The 20141-nt window shown below is 40.0% G+C and overlaps 3 protein-coding genes across 3 annotated transcripts; 2 read left to right on the top strand and 1 right to left on the bottom strand.

Annotated features, from left to right (window-relative positions):
- The first annotated feature begins 1947 nt into the window (after positions 1 to 1947).
- Positions 1948 to 5172, top strand: LOC141708932 (uncharacterized). The gene is made up of 3 exons (XM_074512774.1): positions 1948 to 2230; positions 4484 to 4542; positions 4642 to 5172. The coding sequence occupies exons 1-3, from the start codon at positions 2102 to 2104 to the stop codon at positions 4973 to 4975; spliced, it is 522 nt and encodes a 173-aa protein (XP_074368875.1). The 5' UTR covers positions 1948 to 2101; the 3' UTR covers positions 4976 to 5172.
- Positions 5173 to 8147: 2975 nt separating this feature from the next.
- LOC141704649 (uncharacterized) lies at positions 8148 to 9940 on the top strand. Its single transcript, XM_074507856.1, has 4 exons — positions 8148 to 8234; positions 8399 to 8690; positions 8814 to 9244; positions 9336 to 9940. The coding sequence occupies exons 1-4, from the start codon at positions 8148 to 8150 to the stop codon at positions 9801 to 9803; spliced, it is 1278 nt and encodes a 425-aa protein (XP_074363957.1). The 3' UTR covers positions 9804 to 9940.
- A 1766-nt stretch (positions 9941 to 11706) lies between these two features.
- On the bottom strand, positions 11707 to 13672 carry LOC141704643 (uncharacterized). The gene is made up of 2 exons (XM_074507851.1): positions 13238 to 13672; positions 11707 to 12699 (listed from the first exon to the last, which is right to left on the bottom strand). Exons 1-2 carry the CDS (start codon positions 13670 to 13672, stop codon positions 11707 to 11709), a joined length of 1428 nt encoding a protein of 475 aa, XP_074363952.1.
- Positions 13673 to 20141: the final 6469 nt, after the last annotated feature.

The raw sequence follows: 20141 nt of genomic DNA, 5'->3' as shown, positions 1-20141 counted from the left end.
TAATGTAGATATTATATTTTTACACTTAATAAAATAATAATTTCGTATAATAATATTTCCCCCTTAACAATGTTATCACTTTAAATAAGTTTAAATGTTTTAAAAAGTTATGGACATATATATCTACTAATATATTTATCAAGATGTCATGTCATTTAAAATTTAAATTTTTAAATGATCAAATTAATAATTGAATTCAATTTTTTTTTTAAAAAAATATAACATTAAAAAAATCTGTACGATCGGGGCCTCGCACGAATTTTAAACTAGTAATTAATTAAAAACAAAATGTCTCGTTGAATAAAATCCTGAACGTTACTGACCGTTAGGGAATCGGGATCGGAGTCCTATTCTATTTCACATTCTCCAACCCAAACTCACTTCTTAGATCCGTTACAAATTTCAATGATAATAGGATATTTTAAAATTAAATTTTACTAGTTGGTTAATATTTATATATTTTTAATTTTATTTCATATAATTTTATTAAAATTTTATATAAATAATTAAATACTAAATAAAAATTATATAATTATAATTTCAAGTTAGGTTCAAAAAGTATAAATAGTATATGATTGATGAGATCTTATTCATAAATAATAATGTAAATGTTTGTTGTTGTTGAGTGAGATTCGAATCCCAAAACTTATATGTATCTTTATAAATAATATATATGTTTGTCGTTAACGAGATTCAAATCTGAAAATTTGTGGAGTGTGTTTTTTTAGTATGTGGATCTAACGACTCTGATTATTTGATGAAGAAGATCTGATAGTCGTGATGTAAAGGGATAACCAAAATGAGGGGTCAACCAAATTACAAATTATACATCGTTTCGGTTATTATAGTATAGTATAGATATCATGACAAAAAATAAATTAATTTATATATTTTTTTTTATCGTAGGTAACCCGCAGCCGCTACCCTTCGGGTGCGCATTGGGTAAACCCTACGGGCTCACGCAATAGCCTGCAAACCACGTGAACCAAGGTAAACCGCATTTAAGCGACATGCTCTGACTCAGGAGGCAAAATCATAAATTCTCCTCCCTTGGGATTCGAACCTGTGACCAAGAGTGTATATATAATTTACTAATTTCTTTAAATTTAATGTTACGTATCAACTTTGAATAATACTTCCTCCGTCTCATACATCTGTACTTCATCTGTCCGATACATTTATTCGTACTTTCATTTTTTTGGACATTCCTTCTAATTTTTCATTTTTTTTTAAAAGTAGTAAATATTTATAATATAAAAATTTAGTATATCCGCTCCTTTCCTCCACCTTATTTTACATATTAAATATCGATTATTCCTGTCACTTTATAACTTTTTTCCTTTTCATTAATAATTTATATTTTTCCTTAAACTCTGTGTTCAAACCCTATATAAATAATTGGATGAGACGAAATGAGTATAGTTTATCTCCAATCGCCTCGATTTAACATTCCATATTCGGTTTTCGCTCATTTTTTAGATATGATACTCTCTCAGTCTCTTCCAATTGTTTACATTTTTGAGTAAGTGTCTGACACACATTTTAAGGTGCATAAAATGTATAGTTATGTAACTTATTTTTATAATTTTCTTTTTTCTGAATAAAAGTTGAATATTTTAATTTTTATTCAGAAAAACAATTTTTTTTTTTAGAATTATATTTTATATGTACCTTAAAATACGTGTCAGACACTCTCTAAAAAATGTAAACAATTGAAATTGATGGAGAGAGTATATTATAAGAAATACTAATTTGTACGATATATACGTCTAATTATTATTAGAAAAAAAAAACGGAAGCTATGAAATAAAAAAGTGAAATTAAAGTTATCAATATTTTATATAATCCACACCAAAATAATACCCCTGAAAAATGAAATAATTACAGTCCATGCCATCCCACAAAACCCTAGAGCTTGTACAAACCAAAACCCTGCCTTTTTATTTTCTTGTACTCTCGTCCGGACACTAAAATCCTACCCTAATCTTTTACTCTCCCCACCCCTATATATACACACAAAAAAATTGTATCTATTGTCTTTCTCTCTCTTATATCACTCAAAACCCCTCAATTTTCTCTCTCTAAAAACCAGTTTTTGTCAATGGAGATTGTGTCTTATAACTCTCAAGCAGTGGCTAAGGAGGAGCCAATTGTATCTATTTTTGTCAAAGCTGTGGTGGTTGACTCTGTTTTGGCTGCTCAAAAGGCCTTTCTTTGCTTTCTTGTGCTGGTAATTCTTGTAAAGTTTTGATTTTTATGCTTTTTTTGTTGATTTTTTTCAAGATTTTGGTGACATTTGCTGTTTTTTGGTTGGTTTTTTGGTAAAGTTGATGTGATTTTGTGTTTCTTGGATACCCTTTTTGTTAATTGTTGATTGTGTTCAAGATTTTGGTAAGATTAGCTGTTTTTTGGTTCAATTTGATGTGAATTTGTGTTTCTTAGATACCCTTTTTGTTAATTGTGGAATTTGGTTTAGTAGTTGTGGTATTTGAATCTGTCGTGTGGTTTTAATTGTGAATTGTTTGATGGGGATGTGTGATTTAGTGATTTTGGGTGTTTGTTTAAAGCGATTCTTTTAGCAGATATGTAACTGTTTGTGATTGTCAGTCTGAATTACTGTTATTAGGTGTCAGCTTGGCATAGGCTTTCGAATCTTTCGTGTGGTTTTAATTGTGAATTGTTTGATGGGTATGTGTGATTTAGTCATTTTGGGTGTTTGTTTAAAGCGATTCTTTTAGCAGATATGCAACTGTTTTAAGATGTTATTTGAACACATTGTATTTCTTTTATACAGTTTACATGTTCCCCTTTTGTTTTGGTAGACCATTGTTGTAGTTTAGAACTGTTGCCACAATTAAAGTTAGGGCTAAATAACTTCTTGATTTGTTCTTTCGGTTACGGTTTTAATATATTTTCCCTCATTTGGTTATGCTTTACTTGGTATTAATTGATTTTTAGATTTGGATACATGAATATCTTTACTAAATTAGGAAGCATTACGCACTCCCGCACCCGTGTTCTTGCTTCTTAGTAATAATAATTTATTCTCTCTTGATGAGGCACACATTACACACCTCCTATTTGCCTAGTTGTTTGTTATTTGCCTCCGAGTTTGTTGACTTTATAGTTATACTTTTAGCAGATGTACTGATTTAATAGGATCAGTGCATAACTAAAGATTTTCTGAATACATCCCAATTTGCTTTTGGGTTGCTTGTTGTGTTTAAGAAAGGAACAAGCCCTGAAAACTGACACTAGTATCTATTAGTCTGAATGTTCATTATATTCTTTTTTGTGCTCTAAGACGAATTTCATTTATGTTAACATGATATCCTTGTTCCATTGTTATTTGATGGGGAAAAGAAAAGTTTCCTTTATTTGATTGTTTTTATGTGTTGTAAGAAGAATTTCCTTTTTTTGATCTTTCGTTTTCATGTGTTATAAGGGGAATTTCCTTTATTTGATCTTTTGTTTTCGTGTGTTGTAAGAAATATTTACTTTAAATTGTTAAGATGATATTCTCTATGTCGTTATTACCATCAATACTTTGAGCAGTGGATCATAGATATATATAATTAATTTTGTTACCTTTTCACCTTTTAAATTTTTTTTTGATTTAGTAAAAATGTACCTTTTGTTTCGGAAAACATTTGTTGTCGTAATTAAAGGTAACTAATTTCTTAGTTATATAGTCAGTTATGTTATAATCTATTTTCCCTTTATTGAGTTTATTTCTTCTATTTATTTTCCGTTAAATAATTTGTAAAAATGCATCATTTGGTATCTACTGAGTCTAATTCAAATTGATATGCAATATTCTTTTGATTCATTGTAAGCCTTGTCTTTCTATAATTATTTTACTTATTTAGTTGGTAAGCCTCGTGCCTCTATCCATTAAGGTGCACGTGCCCTCTCACCTTAACTATTCCTGATTTTTAGATATGAAGCATGTGATATATAGAACATCCATCGTCATCATAATGGAAAAGCTATATTAGTTCATCATAATGGGAAAGCTATATTAGTGTAAAAGCAGAGCTGCATATATTTGCATCTTAAAATAAGAAGAGAATGAAGGTACTGCAGAGTGCAGACTGGGAAGATGTGAGTTTTAAACTTAGCAATCTAGTTCAATCATGAAATCTGTAATGATTAATTCTTATACTCATAAAAGCTTTCTTTTCCTGAACCCGTCCCTGATGCAACCCTCAGTGTTCTAGTCTGTTAATATTGGATATTCCTGATCTGATACTGGTATTGAGGTTAATGTTCATCCATCGAGTTTTTTGCTGCTTTTTGTTTTTCTTTTCGTTCAGTTTCCTAAAGCCAAGCGTATGCATTAGGTTCTGGCAGTTCCTTGTTTATTAGCTAAAAGTTAAGTGTGAAGGTGCATATTATTGTGAATTGGTCACTTATTAAATGTTAATTGTCTGTGTATAACAAGTTATAAACATTTCTTACTAACATCGTGTCATCTGTTCAGGCAGAAGTCCTACTGAAGAATGAAGACAGGTTACTGGATTTGATTGGAGGTGATCAAAGGTAAATGATCATTATTAATCCTTTTTTTCTATATAGAATGTTTTTATAAATATAGGTCTAGTAATCCAGGTCATTCAATATACATCCATGAATATGCAGGTTTCCAGTGGATGAGCTGCACAGAAGGAAACACCCTGAACCTGAAAATGTAGATGGAAGTGATACGGAAGATGACGATGAAGATGATGATGATGCGGAACAGGATGATGATGAAGGAGATGAAGATTTCTCAGGTGAAGAGGGAGGAGAGGATGACGAAGAGGGAGATCCAGAGGAGGATCCAGTGGCTAACGGGAATGGTGGTAGTGATGACGAAGATGACGGTGACGACGAGGACGGTGACGATGATGAGGACGGTGACGATGATGAGGACGAAGAAGATGAGGACGACGAGGATGAGGAGGACGCACCACCAGCTAAGAAGAGAAAGTAAAAAAGTAGCTTTAATTCTTGCTTGTGTTTCTTTATATTTGCTGGAGTCTGTAGCTTAACTAGGAAGGAGTGCTTTTATATCAGTTATTATGATGTAGGAATTAGCCTGTCGGTATTCTGCATGAGCTTCGTTTCATTAGACAGATTGTAATGATATATTTTCGCCATGTGTTCAGGACAAGTTAGTGTTAACTGTTATTCTGATGGTCCTTTTCTGAATGATGCAAGAGTTGGACTTAATGTGACTTTTCTTGGAGTATCAAAGAAAGTAAAGACACAATTTGAGGCTATGAAATTCAATAAAACCCACATGAGCTAATGCTTAGATATTTGGAAAGTAGTAAATGAGCTGAAAATAGGTAAAGTGCTTTCCTGCCCTGTTCTGTATAAATTGTATGATAACTGAAAAACATAACAGCTTGTGTTTAGTTATTTTTGTAAGAAGCAATAGTTCTCCGGTCCAATTTCACTTGTGTTTGTTCCGGGGAAGGGTATCGCTGATGGCGGTATCCGGGGAGTTTGACGGTGGCAATGGCAACTCTTGTGGCCGCGGAGCAAGTAACGAGTTTGTTGTCACATTGCAGTAAGTTCTGAGTGAAAGTGGTATGGTAAGATCATGAATTATAGGGAAGAACTGTCGCCAACAATCGCGATCAATGTCAAGAACTGCCTTGCAACAGTTTGGCCCTAATACTGTCAATTCGAGGTTCACGACAGAGTGAATTACATCCTGGAAGCACCCAGGCACCTCTTCAAGAGTTTGCAGACATAAGTATCCTTCAAACATTCCAGCTTGCCCATGGCCTTCAGGTGATATCATTAACACATAAACCAGAACTAGAATACTTGAATATAACATGTAGTTTCTTGTGTTCTTCATCTTGATATATCATAAAATGTGTGCACATCTTGTGTGCTATGGTTTAACTGATTAAATAGACTTGCTATGATGCACATACACACACAAAGAATGAGTGTCTTGAAAATCTAGAAAGTAGAACATACAGAATTAATAATATTCATGCTCTTTGCAACTGTTTTTTTAATAATACTCTTTGCAACTGTTGCTCTTATTTGATCACACCATTTTCTTTCTCAATTCTTGTATAGCATGTAAATAATACTCCCTCCGTCCATTTGAATCGTTAATATTTGAAATGAAATGTTCGACACGCATTTTAAGGCTTTTATCTAGTATATTTACATAAATTATTTTTAAAAAAAATTCTCCTGAATAAATATTAAATGTTTAAACTTTTATTAAAAAAAGAAATTTTTTAAAATAAATTATACAACTATATTAAATAAGAGCCTTAAAATACGTGTCGAACACTTCATTGCAAATGTTAACAACTCAAAAGAACGGAGAGAGTATCATCCAAAGGAACGAGGGTTATGCTCCTTGAAGATAGAAAGCGAGGAAGGTTGAGTTATTCTCGTCTCGGGGGACAACCTAGCCTGAACTCCCGGCTAACCTTCAAAAATCAGTAAAATTTCATAACTTCGACGCCAAAGGAATGCGAATACTTTGTGTTACGCCCAGATTCCCTCGGGAGCTTAAACTGGCTTCGGCTGCCTTGAAGGTGGTTTCGGCTGATACCTGAAAGTGAAGAGAATGCGAGGGTTTGTACCCCCGATTCACCTCCGGAGTGAAAATAAGAATCTGGTTGTAAGGGTGTGGTAATAATACAAGAAAAGCAGAGTGTATGTGAGAATGTGTGTCTGTTTTGTCTTACTTCTCAAGGGTTTTTATACCCCATTCTGCCATGAATGCTCATCCGTTACTCATCATTAAGGAGGGAGTGAAAATGGGGCGTTATGTCCCTTGTTCTTCCTAACGGTCTCGAAGAAAAGTGGGCCTTGACCTGGGACTTACGTGGGCCTTCGTCTCGCGGGCCTGAAGGTCCTTCAGCCCAATAGTAGCTCAATCGCATATTGGGCCTTCGTTCGATGGGCCTTGGTGGGCTTATAACCAACATGTCCCTGTCCTTCGGCTGGGCCTTCGGGCCGGCCGACGGACACCAGTCTCGGCCCATATTGAGGTGAAGAAACCCTAGGGAGACTGCTTCAATTCCGCCTTGATCTTCGGTCGTACACGTGGCAAGCTTGTGGGAACTTGCAGTGCATTAACGTGACAGCTGTTGGCACGTCGTTCCATAGCTCAATCTCAGCCATTGAATCTCAACCGTTTTAATCTGGGACGTCTATTTTAAAAACCCCCAAACGTCGCCTTTCTGAATTCATTTTAGGCGCCTATATAAAATCCATTTGCGCATTTCCTTTTCTTTTTATCACTTTCAGTTTCTCCACACACAGCAACGAACTGCGGCGAGTTTTTCAATCACGGGCAACAACAACTCCGTCTTCCCAGATTATCCCATCTCAATCCAAGAACACCTTCAAATCAGTAAGTCCCTTTTCTTGCTTTTCAGTTGCCTTTTACATTTGCATGCAAGTTTTTGTATTTTATGGTGTTTGCATGTGGGTTCAATGGCCTTTGTCTGGGTTATGAGTTTAGGGGACTTTTCTGGGTGCGTTGTTGTGTTTTTTGGAGTTTTTTTTTAACTTTTTGGGCATTTCTGGGTAGGAAATAGGAATTTGCCTAGGTTTTACCAATTTGAGGGGCCCCACGGGTTTAAAGATGGCATGCGAGGCGTTTTCTGGCCAAGAACGTCCTTCGGGGTTTCTTGGTTTTAGAACGTCTTTCGGGAGCCGACCCAGGGCGTAAACATGTGGCCCGAAGTTTGAGATACTTGTGAAGGGTTCTTTGTGGGCAAGAACATCCTTCGGGCTGGCTTGCCCCAAGAACAACCTTCAGAAGCCACCTCCGGGTTTTTGTTCGTTCGGTCGGTCTTGGGACATGTACTCGGTTTTTTATTTTTTCTCTTTTGTCTGCTAATCCGAGTACATGGACTAATGTCTCTCTGTTTCCGAATATAGGGACATGGACTGAGCGAACCGCCCTCCAGATTCTTGGGACCCCTTGTCGAACAGCTTGGCGGGAAAGTCTTCTATTCGCCCCGAGCGAACGGGGCGGGCCCTTTTTGGTTCGGCCGCGGACTATCCGGCGGCCAACAATCGATCAGAGCTGTCGAAGGGGCGCGTGGTTCAGATGTACGATGATTATTCCGTCCCGGGGGTTCTGTTGGTTGTATGCGCCGAGGGAAGACGAAATGATCTACGATACTCCCGGGGTGCCGGAGGGATACGGAGGCTGTGCCGTAGGGGTTTCAGAGGCGGCCTTTAAGTGTGGCCTAGTGGTGCCCCGTTGAAATTAATAAAGCATCTTTTATTCTAGATGGGCATCGCCCTCGGACAGATGGACCCAAATAGGTTCATCCATATTAACTGTTTCCAGAACAGATACCTCCACGTCGGGATCGCACCCAACACTCGTCTATTCTGGTATCATTATGACTTTCAGAAGAACCCGAAGAGTCCCGATTTTTACACCATCGCTCGGCGAGCGGGGCGACCTGATTGGACGACGACCAACTCGAGTAACAAGGCCACTCACACTCATTGGTGTTATGTGAGTGGTCCGCGGTTGGCTGCCATGTCGGTATGGCTCGATGTAAATCCATCGATGCTTCTTATGCCGAGCCTGACCCTGGAGGAGAAGGAGAATTACACGGCGTTGGTGGACGTTCGTGTTAAGAAGTTGGGTCCCGCAGAGTTTCGGGACAAGGACTGGCTCTTCAGCTTGTGGGGTGGGGGTAACAAAACTTCTTCCTTCATTTTTTCTTTCATTAGTTTTGTTCCGCCTGTATAATTGTTTGTCCTTGTTATGCATTCGGTTATATATGCTTGGACTGACTTGCTTCCTTTTTACACTTCAGTGTCTTCAAGAGAGGCTTTGATTGAGAGGAAAAAGGCCAGGGCGGCCGAGAAGAGGGCTGCCGAGGAGGCGGCGAAGAAGAAGGCTGCCGAACAGAGGGCTACGCCGGATCCTTCGGAGGAAACGGGGGAGAGGGCTTCTCCGCCCCGCCAATCTCGTGCGGCTTCTGAGGCCGAGGAAGGGGACGATCTGGAGTATATGGGAGATGGGAACCCTTCCAAGCGGACCCGGAACCAGGAGGGGATCGTGCGTTCCTATCTCCCAGGGTGGGGTGTGCTAACGTCCGATCATATTGTGTACCCGGCCCGACAATCCACAAAGGAGGTGGCTTCGGACTTGTGCCATGACCTCCAGCTTCCGGTCGATCTTCCGATCTTCGCTTCGGCTTCTGCTACCGAGGCCTGTACGGAGCTTCTGTCCTTCCTGTCCCTGGTATGTTTTTAATTTTTCTTCATTTTTTCTTTCGCTCATCTTTTTTCCTTCGGCACCTTTTAGTAATGCTTTTGTCTTGTCTTTTTTGCAGGCTACTCCTTGGGCCGCAGCCGTGGAGGACAAAGTTCAGGACATGGAGACTCGGATGGCCGAGGTGAAGGAGCCGGAGAGGAGGGCCACAGCGGCCGAGGAGGAACTTGTAAGGGTGAAAGCCCAGAACGAGGTCCTGGATGGGGAGGCCACCGTGCTGAAGGAGGACAAGTCCCAGTTGGAGAATGAACTGGAGAAGGCGAACCGGAGGATCTCCCACCGGAACGTTCAGCTGAAGAGGTCCCGAAAGGAGTTTCGGAAGAAGCAGAAGCAGCTGGACCGGACGGAGGAGCGCTGCTTCCAGTTCGGCGCTGACTATGTCCTGGAGAAGGCCCATGGCCTGAACTGGGACTATAAGCAGTTGCTGGACGACAACCTGGAGGATCCTATCGGCCAACCAGCAGTTGAAGCCCCTCATGTCTCCTCTGGAGAAGATGAAGAGCTCTCGGATGAAGACCCTCAGGCCTAAGATTTCAGCACTGAGGTGCTTGACATGACGGAAGATGATCTTGTTGCGAAGTTTGTCGTTGATGTTTCCATGGTCGTACCCAACTCTCGCAGCGACTTTCTTCGTTCATCTTTTTGACTTGTGATTTTATTTTTTGTAATTGGTACTCCTGCCTTCGAGCTTTTGTAATTTAACTAGCCTTCGGGCTTTTATATTTTAATGCATATTTCATCTTTCGTCAGCATTGTTTCTTTTATTTGTCGACGATTTTAGTAATTGTATCCTCGACTTCATTTGCCTTAACAATTTTAATAAAATGAATCGCCTCTTCGGCATTATCGATTTGCCTTTAACGATTTAATAAAATGAATCGTATCTTCGGCTTTATCCATTCGCCTTAACGATTTTAATAAAATGAATCGTATCTTCGGCTTTATCCATTCGCCTTAACGATTTTAATAAAATGAATCGCAACTTTGGCCTTATCAGTCTACCTTAACGATTTAAATGAATTACGTATTCGGCTTCATTCGCCTTAACAGTTAATTAGATGAATCGCATCTTCGGCTTTTGCCTTAGCAATTTTAACAATTTTAATAAAATGAATCGCATCTTCGACTTTTGCCATAGCAATTTTAATAATGCCCTCTATGGCCCCAAGGGTTAAAGGCCGAAGGTGACTTCGGGCTGTTAATACTTCCGCCGCTCTTATGCGAAGGAATGGGGATGCTGATCGTTCAGTGATTGCCCCTGGACCAGCATGTCATTGTTCATTCGGTCAATAAGAAGTTTTGGCTGGTCTTCTTCGGGATTGCCCCTGGACCAGGTCGTCTTCATTTTGTATTCTTTGGTAAATACAATCGTGATTGAGGCCGAGGGAGCATGTCCCTTTCTAAGATTTCCCCTGGACAGGGTTTGCTTCGGCCTTCTTTAATATCACACGAACAAGGGAAAGACGAAGGATAGGGCATTATTTTAGGATTGCCCTTTAAGGCCCTTAATTCGTGTTTACCGTGTGCGAATTGAATTATAATAGTGTAGTGAAGGATGTTTGAGTTTTGGGTGACTTCCCCTTATGTTACATGCTTCGTTAACAAATTAGACAAGGGTGGCGGCCGAAGAGTTTATCGTCTTCGGGATCGCCCTCAGATAATACTCATGCGGCCGCGGCTTTGGTAAATAAAGAAATATGACAGAAAATGCATCTTTATTTATAATCGAATTGCTTACATTCTTCATATAGAATTTTAGTACAAACTTTAAAAAAATTTCTTACTGATAAAATTTCCGAAGGCGACTGTCGTGCCAAGTGTTTTTGATTGCTTCACCCGATAATGTTTCAAGCTTGTACGTTCCGGGATGAACGACTTCGATCACCTTATAGGGCCCCTCCCAGTTAGGCTGAAGCTTTCCTCGTTTAGCCGGCATAGATGCAGCCAACTCCCTTAGGACCAGGTCCCCGACTCCGAAAGACCTCTTCTTGACATTGGAGTCATAGTGTTGTGCCGCTTGTAGCAAGTATCTCATGTTCCTTTGGTGGGCGGCTTCTCTTTCCTCCTCCAATAAGTCTACGTTCGCCCTCAGCCCGAAGCTATTAGTTTCTACATTGTAGGTCTCAGTTCGATATGATTTCAAGCCTACTTCTACTGGAATTAAGGCTTCGGTTCCATAGGCCATTCTGAAGGGAGTTTCTCCCATCGATGTCCTAGGGGTCGTTCGGTAGGCCCATAGGATCCAAGGGAGTTCTTCCACCCATCTTCCTTTAGCTTTTCCCAGCCTTTTCTTTACTCCTTGAAAGATAATTTTGTTAGCTGCTTCTACTACCCCATTCCCTTGCGGGTGGGCGACTGAGCTAAACTTTTGCTCAATTCCGAAGTGGTGCAGAAACTTACGAAATTTGTTTCTAATAAACTGGGCCCTATTGTCAGAGATGCAGACCTTCGGAATCCCGAACCGGAGAATAATTTGTCCCAAGAAGAACTTCTATGCTGCTTCTTCGGTAATGGCAGAGAGGTCGTGCTTCGACCCACTTGGTCATGTAGTCGAGGGCAATTATGCAGTATTTTGCTTGCCTTGTGCTTTTTGGGAGAATGCCCACAATATCCACGGCCCATACGGCGAACGGAATGGGACTTAGTACCGAAGTCATCTCTTCTGGGGGCTGTTTTGGGACAGTGGCGAACAGCTGGCACTGTACACATCTTTTTGCATAGTTGTTGGCATCGGCCTTCAGAATGGGCCAGAAGAATCCCTGTCGGAGAATTTTAAAGGCGAGGGACCGACCGGCCAGGTGCTCGCCGCAAATTCCTTCATGCACCGCCTCCAGAGCCTGTCGTTGTTCTTCGATTTTTAAACATTGCAGAAGGGGTTGACTGACTGACCGGCGATACATCCGCCCATTAATGATTGTGTAGTTCGATGCTCTGTATTTAATTTTTAGCACTTCCCTTCGGTCCGGAGGTATGAGGTAAATAGAACTAGTTAGGTTCTGTGTCTCGGCCGAAGCTACCCTGGAAAGAACGTCTGCCCTAGCATTGTTCTCTCTGCCAATTTGATTTAGTTCAAAGGTTTCAAATGACAAAGAAGCATCTTGTACCTTGGCAGCATAGGCTTTCGTTCGGGGATCTCTTTGCTCATATTCCCCCGTGAAGTGTTTCACAACCATCATGGAGTCGCTGAAGACCCTTAGATGCTTCGCCTCAAGGCTTCGGGCCAGCTCCATCCCTGCGAGGAGCGCTTCGTACTCGGCTTCATTGTTCGTCAAAGGAAAGTCGAATCTTATGGCCTGGCATATCTCGAATCCTTCGGGGTTGGAGAGAATTAAGCCGACCCCACACTTTTTTCCGGCTACCGACCCATCTATAAAAAGTTTCCACTTCCCTGGGATTCGGATTAGTTGTTCGTCGGGTGAAAGATCCTTCGGACCGAAAAATGTGCATTCAACTATGAAGTCGACCAAAGCCTGAGCCTTATTGTCGTTCGGGGAACGTACTCGAGATCAAATTCCCCGAGTTCGATGGACCATGCTACGACTCTTCCAGAAGCTTTGGGCCTTGTTAAAATCTTCTTCAGAGGTTGGCTGGTAATAACTTGAATCATCCGGCCTTGGAAATAATGTCGTAATTTTCGGGAGGCCGTAACCAGCCCATATGCGAATTTTTCGGCGTTGAGGTACCTTGTCTCTGCATCCTTGAGGACATGGGACACGTAGAACACGTGATGCTGATTGCCCTCGTAGTTTTTACAAGTACTGCCCCCAGAGTTCTGTCGGACACGGCTAGATAAAGCTGAAGGGTTTCCTTCGTATCGGGCCTCATCAAAAGTGGTGCCTTTGTAAGATATTATTTTACTTCTTCGAATGCCTTCTGATATTCAGGCCCCCATTAATTTGGGAAGTTCCATATTAATAACTGCCTCGATCTTCACTGGGTCGCCTCTATCCCCCGGGCACTGACCATGTAACCAAGAAACTTGCCACTAGAGACTCTGAAGGTACATTTTTTTGGATTAATTATCATGTTGTTCTTTCGGAGCGTTTCAAAGCATTCTTTTAAGTCTTCGGTATGATCTTGGAACAGTGATTTTACAATCATATCATCCACATATGCTTCCATGTTCCTTCCGATCTGCTCTTTAAAGACCTTGTTCACCATTCGTTGGAATGTGGCTCCAGCGTTCTGCAGTCCGAAGGGCATTTTAATATAAGCATAAGTCCCCTTCGGAGTTATGAACACTGTCTTGGGCACATCCTCATCATTCATAGCAATTTGATGATAACTAGAAAAAGCATCCAAAAAACTAAGTACCTCATATCCTGCCGTGGCGTCTATCAGTTGGTCGATGCTGGGCAAGGGATAATGATCCTTCGGGCATGTTTTATTGAGATCCATATAATCCACGCACATCCTCCACTTCCCATTCGACTTCTTAACGACCACCACGTTGGCCAGCCAGTCGGGATATTCAATTTCCTAGATAAATTTGGCTTCCAACAATTTAACTACTTCGGCCTCTATGACCTTCTGTCGTTCGACTACAAATATCCTCTTATTCTGCTTCACCGGTTTGGCCTCGGGCTGCACATTCAGGCAGTGCTTTGTCGTCTTGGGATCTAATCCGGGCATGTCTTTCGGCCCCCAGGCGAACACGTCATGGTATTGCCGAATGACAGCTATTACCTTCGTCTTCAGATCCGACCCCATGTTTTTTCCGATCCGAACCATCTTTCCCGAATGACCCGCGTACAATTCCACTTCTTCGGTTTCCGCTGCGGGTTCGGCAATCGGGCTCGAGAGATCGGCCCCGAATTTCTCCAACTCAATGTTCAATGTTTCTCGGCTTCCGCTGGGCTCGGACTCAGCCCGCTTCCTCTTTCCGGTTCCATACGGTCCTTCATATTCCTGATCCTTCTCAAGGTCTTCCAGCATTATGATTCAGGCGGTTTTCTGATCGGATCTCATTTCTCCTACCCATTTATCGGTGGGGAACTTGAGTTTAAGGTGGGGTATAGAATCCACTGCTTCAAAGGTTGATAAGAAGGGCCTGCCAAATATTGCATTGTACGGGCTTTCGATCCGAACTACATAGAACTTCACCGGCTTCTCGACGGTATACGGAAATTTGCCTAGGAGGACCGGTAGAGTAATTGTTCCTTCGAACTGAATGTGATGCCCTCCAATGGCATAAAGGGGAGCCTCTTTGCAGGGCTCTAGTTGCTCTCCAGCCAAGTTCATCTTGCAGTAGGTTTTGTGGAACAGTATGTTGGCCGAGCTGCCTGTATCTACCATTACCTTCCATAACTTATTTTGCCCGATGATATGATTGATGATTAGAGGGTCCTCGTGCGGGCGAATGACATCCTCATAGTCTTCAGTACTGTCTTACTATCCTTATCCAGGATGCTGCCCCCAGATATAGTTTTTACTTCACCCCTTATTCTGTCCCCTCGCTCTGACTCCTCGGCCTCTACCTCCTCCTCTTGGTTCTCCTTCGGCCCCAACCAATCTCTTAGATCTCGGACGAACTGATTAAGCTCGCCGTCTTTGATCATGCGCTCAATGAGCTTTTTAAGGTGATAGCACTCATCGGTGTTATGCCCCTTGTCCCTGTGATAGTCACATTATTTATCAGGGTTCTTCTTGTGGTTTGGGACCTTCATTTTGGCGGGAGGGACGAATCCTGGTTTGCCCTTAATCTCATGGAGAATCTTGGAGATCGGCGCATTCAAAGGGGTGAATACGGCCGATTCTCTATCTCGCCTCCGTTCGGCCCCACGATCCGTTTCTTTCCTTCCTTCTTTCCTAATATCCCTTCGGTCAGATCCCGATCTTGAACCTTCGTATCTGTCGGCTCGCTTTGATCGGTCGTCCCTTCTTGAATCTTTATACCCCCCGATACTTTCCATCTTTCGGCGAATGTTCTCGCCTCTTACATATATATCATTCAAGGATTTCGGGGGGAAATCGTAAAGAGATGAACGAAGCTTTTTACCTTTATAGGGGTCCAGCCCCGCCGTTAGGAAGCCCACTGCTTTGATTTTGTCCAGATTAGTGACCATCCCAGCTTCTTCCTTGAACCGGGCGAGATAATCCCCAAGCTCTTCGTTCGCCCTTTGTCTGCAGTGGACCAGGGCTTCAGTGTGCTTCGCTTTTCGGCATAGGTGCGAGTAGTATTTTAAAAACTTCATCTTCAACTGCTCGTAGGACCCAATGGACCGGAGCTTGAGGGACTTGTACCACATCGAAGTCGACCCCTTCAGATAAGTCTTGAACATTTTGCACAACATAATATCATTGTGACCCATCCCAACCATCAGGAGTTCATATTTTTTGCAGTGGTCCTCGGGGTCTCCTTTTCCATTGAACTCGCTCATCTTAGGGAATTGCCTCTCTTCGCCCGGGGGGTCGATACTGTTCAATTTCTTGTGTCACGACCGGTTCTTGATCGGGCCTTCTATCACCGAACAGGGCCTTCTCTAGGCGATTGAGTCTGAGGCTGGATCCATCGGGCTCCTCATCCGAATCAGAAGAAAAGGGTTGCGAATCAGAGTCTGACTCATCCTTTTCGTCATGCACCCGACGTTCTCTTCTATCCTTATTCGTTCTGCCATGCTTGTCGGCCCGCATTGCTTCGCGCAAGGCTTGTTCTTGCAGTTCAATCTCCTCCCTCTGGAGCTGCAGGGCCTTTAGCCGGAGCGCATCAGCCTCTCTTTTCTTTGCTCGCGCTTCCGCTTCCTTGTCAACTTGATCAATTTTGGCCTTGCCCTTCTCCGCGGCCTTTTCTGCCCAGATCTTTAGGAACAAGGTATCTTCTTCAGGAATCAATGTGATGACCCCGTCCTCGTCCACTAGGGATGACGGTTGTCCTTTGTCGGTAAAACCAGGCGGCGGTGAATGTTCGTGAATTGTTTTTGTCATGATCTCGTTCTCAGCTTGTAACTCTCGTATTTCCCACAGACGGCGCCAAATGTTACGCCCAGATTCCCTCGGGAGCTTAAACTGGCTTCGGCTGCCTTGAAGGTGGTTTCGGCTGATACGTGAAAGTGAAGAGAATGTGAGGGGTTGTACCCCGATTCACCTCCGATGTGAGAATAAGAATCTGGTTGTAAGGGTGTGGTAATATTACAAGAAAAGCAGAGTGTATGTGAGAATGTGTGTCTGTTTTGTCTTACTTCTGAAGGGTTTTTATACCCCATTCTGCCATGAATGCTCATCCGTTACTCATCATTAAGGAGGGAGTGAAAAGGGGGCGTTATGTCCCTTGTTCTTCTTAACGGTCTGGAAGAAAAGTGGGCCTTGGCCCAACTTACGTGGGCCTTCGTCTCGCGGGCCTGAAGGTCCTTCGACCCAATAGCTCAATCGCATATTGGGCCTTCGTTCGATGGGTCTTGGTGAGCCTATAACCAACACTTTGAATATATATTTTTTTAAATTATTTTAGCACGGCTTCTAAAAATTTCATAATTCTGATTCTGTCACTGATTGTTGGGTTAAAAAAGAATCGACAGATAATTTGTTACTTGAAAAACCAATTCAGATAATTGCTGCTACAGACATGGCTCCAATGCACTATGCAGATATCTGAGAGCAACATCACTAAAATTGTCCATTAAGCAACTGAGTTTTCCCACTCAAAAAGCAATGATCACTTAAATGGGACGCCATTCCTAGTTCCTACAAGTGCTTCCACCCTTATTTCCGACCGAGCAAGCTCATTTCTGACCATATTTGATGGTAAAAAATGTGCGCTTTTTGTAGTGCGAGATGATTATGTTAAAGAATATAAGATCTTATTCGGGTCTTCCTCTACCATCTTAAGGCTTAGACGGACTGATTACTTGACATAATATCAGAGTTCGGTTTAGGGAGGGACTCGGCTTCGAATCCTCTCACCCCTTTATTTAATTTAAGTATTTGTTATTGGTATGTGTATTGGAATTGGTTGTATTTATTTTATAAAGAGCTGCTACTGTTTGTTTTTTTATTGTATCATAAAGACATAAACTGTGTTTTAGGGCTTATTCTTTCCGTTTCAGATTCTAGTTCGATTCTCGATTACCTTATAAGTTATATTAAAAATTGCTGGTCTGGATCAGTCTGCAAGTATGGCAACCCAAAGAAAAAGGCTTCTGGATTCACAAAGTAAGATGATATTGCATGCAAGTCCGAACCACATTATTCAGGTTTTATCGAATGTTCTAATTAGAAGTTCAAATTAAAAATCATTTAGGCATTTAAATTCTACAAGTAAAGCATTTGACAATCCGGCAGAATACGTGAACCGTAAGTATATTGGTATTGTACGTAGGTGTCATGTATAGTAAGTCTATCATGAAATACGTAATTATTTTGGTATATTTTTATTTTGTAAATTAGGTTGATTGGTTGACTGGAATTTATTAAAAATGACATTGCACTTATCATGATTTGTAGTACTTTTTTTTACTTCCTCGTTATATTTCTAAGTTTTAATAAAACAAATCAAATATATTCAGTATATGATATAGGATAAAAGACCCGATATTTGAAAGAGAAATTTGACATGAAAAGATCTACAAGAAAGAAGGGAGAACAATGGCATGATAATGTTTACGGGCTACATGATCATGCCAAAACAGCGAAAATTTCCGGTAGTTAAAGGAGCACAACGACATGATCATGTTGGCAAACTGCGTGATCATGTTAAAGCGGGGAAAATGTCCGATAACTGAACCGGTAGTCTGAGGGTCTGGAGCATGTCGCAACTGCATGGTCATGCTACTTATTTTTAATATTTTATTTTAATTAGAATTTGTTTTTAATTATGTTTTAGGGTTTATATCCCTACATAAACATTATTGTGATGAAATAATTGGAATCTTATTATTGAAATAAAAAATTCTTGAGAATTTTCTCATCATTCTGGTGGATTTTACAGTTATCTTTTCGGATACGTACTTGCGGATTCGTGTTTACTCTTAATGATTAACATTTGTTGATTCTAGTTTTCCGTTCTACGTCAGTATAACCTGTTTAAAGCGGCGCGCGGAATGTGGGAGGGTAAAATATAAAACAGCCTTACTATGCTACCCCTCCCCTTAAAATAGAGCAAATGTTTTCGTGAAAAGTACCCTAACTTAGTACTTAATACATAAAATAATAGTGCGTATGATAGTTCAAGACAATATATTAGTTCGTGATTTAATTTCTAAGTTTTAATTTATTTATTAAATTGTTAATATGAGTTTTAAGATTAAAAGGATAAAAAACCAGTATCTAAAATCATTGGCAAAGATATATTGAGAGAGGAGTAAATTTCATATTTATAAATAAAACACTTTAAAATAATATGTTCAATAATATTTATCCGTAAAATATATACGATCTTCAAGATTTTCAATAAGAAGATGTGACACTAATTAGTAGTCTAGGAGTCAAGTCACCGTTCAATATGAACGCCTACTATTCTGGTTGCTGTTTTAGCAAGCAATTATATTTTTTTCTATTTAAATAAGTTTGTAGATATTTTAAATTCTGTGTCTACACAAGATAATGTTAATGTTAAGGGGTGAAAAATTGCCCATTTATCACAAAAAATCATTTCCAAACGCAAAACGGTAGTAGGACTTATAGTTATAGGTATTCAAAAACACTAGTAATTTAGTATATTTTAGTTATAAATTTGTTTTACTATCAAATTGTCCTCGTCAAAGTAGCTTGTTCTCGAGTTTTTTAATGATAAAAAAGAAAGTGATTATAAGATAAAGTGCTTTGATATTTGAAGTGAAAGTTTTGAAATGCGAGATTGTCAAATATGCATTTATTAACATTTACTTTCGTTTTTTTTAAAAACTCGAAAACACGAATACGAAAGAAAATGAAACTAATTTAATTACCATTCACTTGCTTTCCTTCCTTTTTAAAACTCGGGAGTAAGAAGTTCCGACCGGGCAAGACAGTGCCTACACTGCACTTTCGATAGGGGAGTTCTACGATCATTTAAAACATCTAAAACCACAATTGAATATATACTGAACTAAACAACTTATCACACATTTGTAAAAAAAACTAAACGGTTTGATATATATTAGCTATAAATTTACATTAAACGATAATGTCCACTCCGCTATACATTTAACTAATTGTTAAATATCGGTCTCATACAATATGGATCGAATTAGATACGGTCAGGAATGAACTGATGTATTGAAAAAATTGTTAAATTTTCTTCTCATACGACATAGAGTTAAACGTCTTTAAATTAATAAGATTGAGATCGAGAAAAAATATTATTTTAGCGAGTTTATTACCTTATCGGCAGTAAAAATACACTGTGTTTATTATGTTGGGACCGAAAACAAATATTATTTTAACGAAATTATTATTTTAACGGTTATTAATTAATCGAGGTTTAATTAAATTAGAATACATCTAGAATGAATATATGACATCCATCCCTGCTAGGCAGATTTTAAAAGTCATTATAACTATATATATGTATCACTTGACACCTCTGGTTAGTCTTTCCTAATACCTAATGTATTCGGGTGGGTAAATTAAAATGAAATGAACAATTCATGACAAAGACCTAATACTGACCTACACATTTCACATACCTAATTTGATTGGTTTGATGATTTTCTAGTTATCCACACGCATATAGGTGTATTTATTCACATGCAAACTGCACACCAGTTTTATAATGTCTGTCTCAGTTGGGTTACCTCAATTGGGATCCGGTCAGGAACAAACGATCGTTACAACTTACAACATACCATGCATCGAAAAGTTTACTCGATACGTATACGTTAGGTTTTTTGATATGCACAGAAGGGGCCATCATTTAAACGTACGACGGAAAGATTTTGTAGTATAATATGCT

Source organism: Apium graveolens, chromosome 2, assembly GCF_009905375.1.
Source record: "Apium graveolens cultivar Ventura chromosome 2, ASM990537v1, whole genome shotgun sequence".
NCBI classification, from domain to species: Eukaryota; Viridiplantae; Streptophyta; class Magnoliopsida; order Apiales; family Apiaceae; genus Apium; species Apium graveolens.
Note: the sequence above shows the minus strand (reverse complement) of the source record. Positions and strands in the feature narration are given on the sequence as shown.

What these genes read in the sequence shown, in the direction of transcription:
- LOC141708932 (XM_074512774.1), top strand. Translation starts at nt 2,102, where the DNA reads ATGGAGATTGTGTCTTATAACTCTCAAGCAGTGGCTAAGGAGGAGCCA. An exon ending in TTCTTTGCTTTCTTGTGCTG is followed by an intron (nt 2,231 to 4,483) that starts GTAATTCTTGTA and finishes TCATCTGTTCAG; the next exon opens with GCAGAAGTCCTACTGAAGAA. An exon ending in TTGATTGGAGGTGATCAAAG is followed by an intron (nt 4,543 to 4,641) that starts GTAAATGATCAT and finishes ATGAATATGCAG; the next exon opens with GTTTCCAGTGGATGAGCTGC.
- LOC141704649 (XM_074507856.1), top strand. Translation starts at nt 8,148, where the DNA reads ATGATCTACGATACTCCCGGGGTGCCGGAGGGATACGGAGGCTGTGCC. An exon ending in CTTCAGCTTGTGGGGTGGGG is followed by an intron (nt 8,691 to 8,813) that starts GTAACAAAACTT and finishes TTTACACTTCAG; the next exon opens with TGTCTTCAAGAGAGGCTTTG. An exon ending in TTCTGTCCTTCCTGTCCCTG is followed by an intron (nt 9,245 to 9,335) that starts GTATGTTTTTAA and finishes TCTTTTTTGCAG; the next exon opens with GCTACTCCTTGGGCCGCAGC.
- LOC141704643 (XM_074507851.1), bottom strand. Translation starts at nt 13,672, where the DNA reads ATGGATCTCAATAAAACATGCCCGAAGGATCATTATCCCTTGCCCAGC. An exon ending in GCAAGTTTCTTGGTTACATG is followed by an intron (nt 12,700 to 13,237) that starts GTCAGTGCCCGG and finishes TTCGGTCCGAAG; the next exon opens with GATCTTTCACCCGACGAACA.